This window comes from Tinamus guttatus, unplaced genomic scaffold, assembly GCF_059628265.1.
Source record: "Tinamus guttatus ecotype Peru unplaced genomic scaffold, ASM5962826v1 Tinamus_guttatus_pri_ptg000068l, whole genome shotgun sequence".
Lineage (NCBI taxonomy): Eukaryota > Metazoa > Chordata > Aves > Tinamiformes > Tinamidae > Tinamus > Tinamus guttatus.
This window is the reverse complement of record NW_028288602.1, coordinates 97975-109214: the sequence shown is the minus strand read 5'-3', so window position 1 is coordinate 109214 and position 11240 is coordinate 97975. Positions and strand designations below refer to the sequence as shown.

The 11240-nt window shown below is 50.9% G+C and overlaps 1 protein-coding gene across 1 annotated transcript; it reads left to right on the top strand.

Annotated features, from left to right (window-relative positions):
- Positions 1-491: 491 nt before the first annotated feature.
- Positions 492-9811, top strand: LOC148595741 (syncytin-A-like). The gene is made up of 3 exons (XM_088519732.1): positions 492-630; positions 5924-6670; positions 9798-9811. The coding sequence occupies exons 1-3, from the start codon at positions 492-494 to the stop codon at positions 9809-9811; spliced, it is 900 nt and encodes a 299-aa protein (XP_088375858.1).
- The last annotated feature ends 1429 nt before the right edge of the window (positions 9812-11240 follow it).

Sequence of the window (11240 nt, the reverse complement as noted above, 5' to 3'; positions counted from 1 at the left end):
CTCAAAAGACTGAAACTGAGATCTCAAAAGACGATTTAATTGACTTGCTGCTGTTTTGTAAGCAGAAAAAACTCATAGAAGAAACTTCTCAGGTATATAAGCTCGAGTCCTGGGAGCGAGTGGGAAAAGAACTGTGGGATGGTGTGCAAGTAGGTTCAAAGGAAGCTCGGCGACTTGCGAAAATATATCGTCCCGTGCGGCTAATGCTTGAACAATTGCACGGGGAGGCTCAAGTCGCTGCTGCTTTGCGAGAGGCACTCGGCGGAGAAAAGGGGGAGGAGAGTGGCTCAGGAGACTCCGAGTGGACTGAAATTATTGAACCGAATCCATACGAGGAAATGGACAATAAGGAAAAAGGGATTTCATCTCGACAGGCGTGTCCAGTAACTCTAGCTGAACGTGAAGTATGGGGGGGAGTGGATGAGTATCTTCCACCGTGGGAGGGGGAGGAACGACCACCCCCGGAACGACCACTCCCCACAGCGCCCGAAATGGACGTGGATCCGATTAAAGTACCGATCCCGAATGGGTCGGATGACGATGACAGTACCATCCAAGGAATGCGACGAGAACTTCGGGAGCAAACAGAGAGAATGACGGAGTTATTGGAACAGATGCGGCGCTTAGATTGTGGGTCCAGGGCAAGGGATGTGAAGGCAGCATATAAGGCTGCCCATAAGGCTATCGTAGAGGGGTTGGAGAATGTGGATAAACAACTGGGGCAATGGGAGGCGCGAAAAGGTACTTCTAGCTCTAAGGTGAATGAAGAGGTTATGAAACGACAAAAGGAGTGGGTACTGCAGAAGGTTAAAGAAGGGAGTATGACAATTGACGAAGCAAAAAATTATCTACAGGCAAAATTTGGTATGGAGGGTTACATTTTGGGTGGAGAGATTGAGGAGTTATGGAAGGCTCAAAAGAAAGGGGAAGCAGCTGGAGGGAGCGATCCAGATGAAGAAGGGTTGTTGTCGTGGTTCCGAGCCACTGTAAGTGGAAGTGATAGTGCGGGAAAAAGTAAGGATGTGGCGCCACCTATTGATCCAACTTTTAACGCGGGAGCGCGGTATAAGGGGTTGATAGAGAATGCTCGGTTACAGGGGGACTTTATATTAACTCCAATAGCAGCCCCCGTAGTAGTGGGAGCCCAGGGCCCCAAGTGGGAGCCTTTAGATTGGAAATTGGTGCGAGATTTACAAAAAACAGTGATGCAATATGGACATGATAATAAGCTTGTTCGAAACCAAGTCTCTGCTTTGTTTAAATATTCGAGTATGGTTCCTGCAGACAGCAGGGCTATAATGGAACTTCTGCTTTCCTCTACTACCTATATGCTCTGGCTAGCAAAGTGGCAAGAAAGGTTAGAAGAAAAGCAATTGGAAAATCTAAATTGTAGTATGGATGATCCGTTAAGGGTCGCCACTCTCGACCAACTGATGGGAAATGGGCGTTATCGGGCAGTTGAGGCCCAAGCAGCGCTTCACCCTAGAGTATTACAACAATCAAAAAATGCAGCTTTAGCAACCTTTCTTGCCCTGCCACAGATAGGAACACCTCAATTGCCATATACTAAAATAATGCAAAAGCCAGACGAGCCTTTTTTCGGTTTTGTCGACCGGCTGAAGGATGCCCTGGATATGGCACCTAATGTGCCTCCAGAGATGAAAGCAATATTGGCTAAGGAATTGGCAATACAAAACGCAAATCAATCCTGTAAACAACTGTTGGCTACTCTGCCACCAGGGGCCTCGATTATTCAAATGATAGAAATATGTTCCCGAGCACCACTGGTCGAAGAAGAGCAGAAGGCTAAAATACATGCCGTGGCTTTGGCTACAGCACTCAAGGAGGGGAGAATATCTGGAAAGGGGGATAAAGGATTTCATGGAGTGTGTTTTCAATGTGGCCTACCAGGACATGTGAAAAGAAGGTGTCCTAACAAATTTAGAGTTGAAGGTGTGGGCCCGAAAGGATTTAATGGGAACTGTGCTAAATGTCAAAAGTTTGGGCATAAGGCAGCAGAATGTCGGTCACGATGTTATAAGAACGGTACACAGTTGCAGGGAAACGGGAGCTGCCGCGTTATGAGGGACGCGGCGAACAAATATCCCCAAATGATGGCTGCCTCTGTGAGCTCTCCTCCGCAACTTGCGGAGTGCAGGAGTCGATTTGGCCGTGGCAAAATCCACAGTAATTAGAGATTCTGATGTGCACATATTGGAATCTACGTGCACTGGTCCCCTGGGGAAGGGCCTATCCGCTTTGGTGATTGGCCGTTCCTCAGCTTCAAAAATGGGTATTTTTGTTCTACCAGGGTGTATTGATGCTGATTACTCTGGAAATATTGGCATAATGATTAAAATTTTCAATCCTCCTGTTACTATTCCAGCACTGAGCAGGATAGCCCAATTGATACCTTTTCGAGCTCTAGTTCCTAATCCTGGACAGGCCCAGCGTGGAAACAAAGGCTTTGGATCTTCTGGACCCCCCCAGGTTGCCTTTTGTGAAAAAATAACTACTCAGCGTCCGACAAGACTCGTGAGTATGGTGGGACCGGATGGTATTCGTCTTACTGATGTTGCCATGATGATTGATACAGGTTCAGATATCACTATCGTTCCCAAGTTTGCATGGCCACCTCAGTGGGATCTGCAAGAAATTGATGCTCCTGTGACAGGTATCGGAGGGCAATCTCCTACGCAGGTTAGTCGATGCTTTGTAACCATCATGGATAAAGAGGGAAACAGAGCCATGATAAAACCTTATGTGATGTGTACATCACTGTGGCTGTTGGGAAGGGATGTTCTGGCCCAGTGGGGAATCATCTTGCAGACACCTTTTCCCTAGCGGCCATTGGGGGCAGCTTCCGCCCCACCTTAAAGTTAACATGGACCACGAAGGACCCTGTGTGGGTGGACCAATGGCCGCTGCCAGAGGAGAAGCTGCGTTACCTAAAGGAACTAGTTAAAGAACAATTAGACCAAGGTCATATTAAGCCGTCAACAAGTCCTTGGAACACCCCTATTTTCACCATTAAGAAAAAATCAGGAAAGTGGAGATTGTTACATGATCTCCGAGCTGTTAACGCATGCATGGCAAACATGGGAGCATTACAGCCAGGGTTGCCTTCACCTGTTATGCTCCCACAAGCATGGCATTTGTTAGTAATTGATCTGAAAGATTGTTTCTTTACAATACCCCTCGACCCGGAAGACAGTGACAAATTTGCCTTTACGGTTCCTACGATTAATAGGGAAGGCCCATCGGAACGATATCAGTGGGTAGTTCTTCCACAGGGAATGAAAAATTCGCCAACCATCTGTCAATGGTTTGTGAATTTGGCCCTGAAACCGTGGAGGAAAAATCACCCAGATTTAATTACGTATCATTATATGGATGACATCCTAGTAGCAAGCCCTGAAGTTTTACCAGCTACGCACGAAGAGGAATTAATTACTTGTTTAAAGGAATTTGGTTTGGTCGTTGCCCCTGAGAAAGTGCAAAGGCAAGCTCCTTGGAATTATTTGGGTATGGTTATCACAGAGGCTAGAATTAGACCCCAAAAGCTTAAATTGCAGACAAAAATTGACACTGTTAACTGTGTGCAAAAATTAGTGGGAGACATTCAGTGGATCAGAAATTTTTGTGGTATTACCAATGAGGAAATGGAGCCGTTGTTTCAACTGCTCAGAGGAGCTAAAGAGCCTGCGGAAAAGCGGAGCTTAACTCCACAGGCTGCCACAGCCTTAGAACGAATTGAGGGGAAGATAGCCGGAACAGCTGCCTATAGATTACAGGAAGGGTTACCAATATCTTTGGTGGTTTATAATCGGAAAAGGGAGGTAGCAGTAATCATTGCCCAGATAAATGAGAAGGGGATCTTGTTTATACTCGAATGGGTTTTTCTTCCAAGTAACCTACGACGCACCTTAACTCAGAGGCATGAGGCAATTGGAATGGGAGTTTTGAAAGCCCGGCAGCGTTTACGAACAATTGCCGGTAGGGAGCCTGACAGTATTATTCTGCCTCTAAGGGCTCTGGAGATAGTCGAAGAATGGTGCTTGAACAGCGTAGAATTTGCCTTAGCCATTCAGGGAATTAAAGTGGACAATCACTATCCTAAGCATCCTCTCTTCCACACCTCTTTGGAGCTGGAAGAGCGAGAAATCCGGAGCTCAAGACCATTGTCAAACGCGATTACTGTATTCACGGATGCTAGTAGCAAAACTGGAAAGTATGGGTATGCTTTCCGGGAGTCAGATCTCTGGAAAACACAAATTCGGAAAGAGACTGCATCCGTGCAGGTCCTAGAACTAAAAGCTGTAGTTTGGGCATTTTTAACCTTTCACGATCAGCCCATAAATATAGTCATTGATTCCTTGTATGTGGTAGGCATTGTTCAACGAATTAATAGGGCAATTATAGGGCACGTAAACAACCATAGTCTCCAAGCCTTGTTTGTTCAGCTTTGGAACATCATACAACAGAGGAGGTATGCTTTTTGGGTATCACATATCCGTAGCCACACTGCACTCCCTGGTCCTTTAACAGAAGGCAATGCAGTCATAGATAGTGTTGTGTCAGCAGCAGGTATTCCTTGCTCGGTGGAACAGCAGGCATCAACTTCTCATTCATTTTTTCATCAGTCTGCTCGAGCATTACAACGCGCATTTTAAATTTCCCGAGCAACAGCTCGTGCTATTATTGCTGCTTGTCCTGATTGTGCACGCTTGACCCCTTTACAGGAAATGGGTACTAACCCGAGGGGATTACAACCAAGACAGATATGGCAGTCAGATGTAACAGAGTTTGCACCTTTTGGGCACCTCAAGTATTTACATGTTACTGTGGATACCTGTTCAAAGGCTTTATGGGCCACCCCAGCCACTTCTGTAAATGCCAAGTCAGCCTGTAAACATTGGACTCAGGCAATTGCTGTTTTAGGAAAGCCTGACATCATAAAGACAGATAATGCACCTGCGTATAAGAGTAACACCTGTGCAACCTTTTTCCAGCAATGGGGAATAATCCATCAGACGGGTATCCCTTATAATTCTGGTGGTCAGGCCATTATCGAGCGTCATCATAAAAATTTAAAACAATTATTGTTTGCTTTGAAAAAAGAGGGGGAGAAGAGTCCCTACGAGTTAATCAGTAAAGCATGTTATGTTTTAAATTGGCTTAACCCTCGAAATGATGATAGTATACCTATTTTCACCCATTTTTCTAAAAACCCAGCTGATCTTTCAGGAAAGAAGGTGCAGGTAGAAGTTTTCTGGCCGCAGAAACAGATCTGGGAAGGTCCAGTCGAGTTAATTACGTGGGGACGGGGTTATGCTTGTGTACTTGCAGGAGATGGAGCGACCTGGGTACCAGCCAAGTGGGTACGACCGTGGTTGCGGAACAGACAGGAACAATCAATGGACCAGGATGTCAGAATGGACCAGGTTCAGCTGTTTGGTAATCATCTTGATAACAGTGACAGGAATAGTGCAGGGGAAATGGCAGACAGAAATTCAGCAGAGGGAGAACATTTGGGTCACCATAGCTAATCAGACAGGCCAAAGTGCCTTCTGTCTTAGCTTGGAACGTCCAGGAGACCCTTTTCGTACTTGTTTGATAGGAGTCCCTGTTTGGCAACCTCAAGAATTCAATGGGTACGTAGCTAATTTTGCTGTGCTTAATGATACTCTATTAAATACTACTGTGTGCTCTTACCGATCAAAGCGAACGGCAGAACAGTTAGACGGGTGCTGGCAATGTGAAATCATTAAAAGTCTGAATGGCACTCTGACTTCCCCGCCGGAGGAATTAGACTTGTTGGGAAGTCTGAATGCCACAAATACCACCCGAAACGGTGGATGGGTTAGTTTTGAACTGCATAGCAAAGGTGCACTTGAAGAAAGTACATCGCAATGGGCAACAGTTAACTCGGGGCTGAAAATTAATGATGTTTATCTTCACACATATACCCAATGTAAATTAACGAGCTTCTCTGCAAAACGGCTACCACCAGGAGTGTTTTTAATATGCGGAGACCGGGCATGGAACGGAGTACCGTCCAGTCCACAAGGAGGTCCGTGTTATCTGGGGAGACTGAGCTTATTTCACCCTAATATATCCCAAGTGATGACCTTTGTATCCAAAAGGAAGAAACGATCGATACATGAGTTAGACTGCATGAAGGTCGGGGATCCAAGATTTTGGTCAAGGGTCAAAACTATCTTTGTGTCCCTGCTTATCCCAGGGAGCACTGCCGCACGAGCAATGACTTCCTTGAAACAGCTAGCATGCTGGACAAGGAATGAATTAAATTTAACATCAGACATTTTAGATCAGCTATCGCAAGATGTAGCTAGTGTAAATCATGTAGTATTGCAGAATAGAGCCGCAGTAGATTTTCTGCTTTTAGCACATGGGCATGGGTGTGAGGATTTTGAAGGTATGTGTTGTTTAAACTTATCCGATCATTCAGAGTCCATCCATAAAAAGATTGTGCTCTTGAGGGAAGGGCTGCACAAGTTAAAGGAAGAAAGTTGGGGATTGGAAGATTGGCTCAGATCGTTAGGCTTAGGACCATGGATTACAGAAATGTTGTACCACTTGTGCGTGATCGGGATGGTTATACTTGTGCTTGTGATTATGTTACCTTGCTTTTGCCAATACTTGCAACGCTTGATGCATAATACCGCTAATTCTGTTTTTGAAAAAAGAGGGGGAAATGTTGGGGCCTTAGCACTTTTACAGGAATACGAGGAGCTGAAGTGATGAGAACTGAGGAGCTGAAGTGATGAGAACCGAGGAGCTGAGGCGGTGAGAACCGGGAACTGAAGCGATGGGAACCAAGGCCACCCGGAGAAGATAACGCTCGTTAGCAACTTTTTAATGAACTAGGCCGGCCATAGCCAGATAAGCATCCGGGAGGACCAGCAATAGAGCATCGGAAAGGAATGTCAGCCAGCTGCAAGCTAGTTATGCATGGACACTATAGCTTAACCAATGAGAATGCTGTTGCTTAGCGCGTGTGTACGCTTACAGGTGATAGAATTGTATAAAGCTACACCGTAGAGAATAGTAAACGAATTGAACCTGCTTCACATTGAAGTGTCGTTCATTCCGTCTCGCGGGGTGGGCCTCGGCACCCCTGGCACTGCTGAGCCTGGCGGCAGAGAGCAGTGCGTGGCCTTGGGCTTGCTGGGTGCCAAGGAGGGCTCCTCACGCAGCCCCATGGCGCTGCTGGCGGCTGCCTGCCCAGAGGCCGGGCTGCACTTGGGGCTCTGCTTCCACCCCTGCAAGCAGCCTTGAACACCTTGATCTTTCTTCCCTGCTCCCCTTCTACCCTTACAGCCCTATGGACTCGAGAAAGTTTTGTTTTCCATGGTTAAGACATGTTCCTTGGTAGTGCAATGAGCACAAAGGGCAGTTGTGCCCTGGGGCCAGGTGTGCGTGTCCTCAGCAGAGCCCTTGTGAGTTGGTGGTGGCCTGGGAGCCCCTGGTGCTGCTGGGCTCCTTCTCTTGTCCTGCCGCGCACCTTGCAGGCGCCATGTGCTGTGGCTGAGAGCAGCCTTGGTGCGGCTCCTGCACTGCTGCCCCTGCCACGGCTTCCTAGGGCTGCAGAGGGCAGAGCAGGCACAAATGTGCCCTCAGCAGCAGCAGGGACCTGCAGGTGATGCAGCTCTGCCCAGCACTGGGCTACAATGTTCACTTGCTAATGGAGGTGAGTTCCTGACACTCGGGTAGGAACGGTAAAGATGGAACAGGAGATCCCCCTCGCACAGGGGAAAACCCTCCAAAAGCAAGCAGCGCAACCCCTGCCACCAAAGTGCTGGAGCTGAGAGGAGCATCTTGCTGCTGGCCAAGCTTGCTTGCTGGTATGCTGCAAGGGGCTCCCGCTGGACAGAGCAATCTCCATCCTGGTTGCCAGATCTTAGCATCTCTCATGCCAGCAGAAATGTTCTTGGCATCTCTGACATCACAAGCTCAGAAACAATAACCCTGCTTATCCAGCATTACCTTTTTCTAAGTAAAGACCAAAGTTGGTAAATATATTTTAAGTGACAGAGTTTCCCAAGTATGGAAAAGCTGTGCTGGGCTTGCTGAAGCCAAGGCGCCCTCTCCTTTGACACTGTTGGTGCTGGGAGTGCGATTGCAGGCTGAGTGTTTGGCTCCAGTTTTATCCGCGGTGATGGGCCAGGGATTATAGACCAGAGGGGATTTACCCTCCTCTCCCTCTGCCTCCGCCTTCCCCAAACACAGTCTCAGAATATGGAATTGGGTTGTGTCAAACCCTGGTTGCTTTGGCTCCAGCAGCAATTCAGCGGCACCTCAAGAGTTAATTTATGGCATGAGAGTCTGGTCATGTGTGAGGAGGCTCTTAGCGGAGGATCTCTAAGTTGTGTGCCTGTTCCTGTGCTGCTCACGGCGGCATCGGGGAGGCCAGTGCGTAGGGCAGGAGCTGCTCCCTAGGACAGTGCAGCCCCGCGGCGTGGGGGACAGGAACATTGTGCCCTGGACACCTGTGCAGAGCAGGGGGGGTCATTTCTCCCCTTCGGAAGCAGCTTTGGAAACAGCCAGATACAGGAATGGAAAGTAGGTTTTTGTGGACTTCCCCACTAATGAGTAAATTCCCAAGAGCTGAGTGCCCAGCTCTAGGTTAGGGGATCAAGTGCAGCACGGGCAGGTACCAGGACACGTAGCCCCTCTTCCCACGCACACCTCAGCCCCAGCCCAGCGCCCTCCTGCCAGCAGCCCGTGTGCTCGCGGTGCGCTCCGCGAGCCGCCGTGCCGGCCTCTTGTGCAAGCGCTGTGTCCTCCAGGGCCTCCGCTCCAAGCAGCCCCATCTCTATTGAAGCCATGGATGAGAAGCCCCGTTCACGTGTCCATGGGAAGCTGTTGCTGTCCTTGGACAGCACAGGGACACGGTGTCCTCACCAAACAGTGTCCCCACAAGGGGCCACAGTGCCCACTCCCCATGAACTCTTCAAGGGGCAGTGTGGGGCTGCTGGAGCAGCGCAGCAAGGTGTGCGGCCAAACGCACCCGTCTGCCAGCCAAGGCAGCCCCTCGCGCAGCCCCTCTTTGCACGAGCTCCAGGGCATGGTCTGGTACCAGCTGCCGCCACCATGTCCAGGCCAAGCACGGGATGCAGTTGTCACTCGTTCCTTCCAACCCATTTCACTTGTAGGGTTTTGGTGACATTCTGGAAAAAAGAATACTTTTTTGAGGAAATTGGGCTATAAGGGCAGGAGGGAAGCAGGAAAGAAAGATCAAGATACTCAAGGCTACTCAAGGACACTCAAGGCAGGGGTGAAAGCAGAGCCCCAAGGGGAGCCCGGTCTCTGGGCAGGCAGCCGCCAGCAGCGCCATGGGGCTGCGTGAGGAGCCCTCCTTGGCCCCCAGCAAGCCCAAGACCACGCACTGCTCTCTGCCGTCAGGCTCAGCAGTGCCAGGGGGAGTCCAGCACATGCAGACCCTTCCTCAGGGTGCCCCCCTGGCCCCTGCCGCTGCCCTCCTCCCCCCACGCAGCAGTGAAACATCCCAGAGGGGCAGTTATCGCCACGGGAACACGGATGCTTCCCAGGGCTGCGCCTCACAGTGGCCCCAGTGCTGGCCATGCAGCAGCAAGGCCAGGTGAGCAGCAGGGCCGCGCAGCACCAGGGGCCACCCGTGGTGCCCATGAGATGCAGGGGAGCTGCGGGGCTGCAGGGCAGCCTGCGCGATGCCTCCCAGGGGAGGCCCCAAAGCCACCGCGCGACACTTGGTGCTCATGGCTGCAAATGTAAACAATTCCATTCCGTTGCAGTTGCTGGAGAGTGAGAAAAAATGAATCAATGTGAATTTGAAGAGATGGATTGGGAGAGCTCAGTGCAGGTATTGTGTGTGCAGGCAGAGGCTGCGTGGGGACGGCTGGCGTTTGGCTCTGCGAGAGCAGCCGCAGGGCTGGTGGCAGAGGTGGCAGGGAGCTCTGGCAGGCCTGGGTGCTGGGGCAGAGCTGCGCCAGGGCCAGCAGCGGCCAAGGCCTCGGGGGCTGCTGCCTGAGCCTGGCGCCCTGGCTCTGTGCACCGCCTGCCCCGCGCACGCAGGGGACACGAGGCCCCGTGCACAGAGCCAGTGCTGTCACCATGACCGTCCCCACAAGCTCTCCTGCTCTCTTCCAGACTCCCTACACCCAAGGCCTCGTCGGCTGCATAAATGAGGAGCCTATGGAGTGGGAATACTCCAGCTCTGCCCTTCAGGTATTGAACCCTGCAGCCGGCTGCAATGGGAGATTTGGGGCTGAGCCCGGCCTCTTCCCACTTTCCTGCTTCTCACTGCATAAGGAGGGATCCTGGGTCCAGACACTTCCAGCTCTGGGACCTGCCCTGCAAAAGCCTCCTTGTCTCTTACAGGCTCCGCATATGGACGGAGGGCCTGCAGGGAATGAACCTGAGCCCATGGAGTGGCTCAGCTATGGCAGCAGCCAGGTACAGCCCCTGCAGCCACTGGATGCGCTTGTCCTCCCTCTTCCCCACGCACCATCCCCACCAAGGTCTCCTGCTCTCTTCCAGATTTGGGGGAGCCGCAGCCTGGTTGGCTGCAGCCAGGAGGTGCCCATGGAGTGGGAGAGCTCCGACTGCAGCCCCCAGGTATGGCCCCTGCTGCCGGCTGCACGGGCAGAGCTGGGGCTGTGCCCGGCCCCTTGGCGCTGCTCCGCGCTGCCTTTGGGGAGCAGCCGCGCGGGAGCCTGGCCCAGCTGTGCGGGCGCTCTGGCGGGCCGCGGCGCCGGGGCAGAGCTGCACAGGGCGCAGGAGCGCCCAAGGCCTGGGCACCTGCTGCCTCAGCCCCTCTGCCGGCCTCTGGGCTGCGCTGGCCACGCCAAGCCTCTGCCAGGGCACCAATGACGGCAGCGCTGCTGCCAAAGAGCCCGCGCAGCCGCCAAAGAGCCTCTGCTCCACGGGAGACCCCGAGCCGCTCCTCGGCCCTGCTCACGCCTCCTTTTCCCTTGCAGGCCAAGCTCCCCTTCACCCTGGCTGCTGCCGGGAAGCGCTGGGCTCAGGGACACCAGCAATGACTTCTTCTTTGGATTTTTCTTTATAGACTTTTATATTAGCATTTATGGTTGTTAATATTGTTGTTGGTTTTATTGTTGTTCTGATGATTGTATTGTTGTTATTTTTCTTGTTGTTGTTATTTTTTATTATATTTTTATTTTTATCGTTGTTTAAATATATATTCCTGTATCATTCTTTAAGTAAGTGTTGTGTGA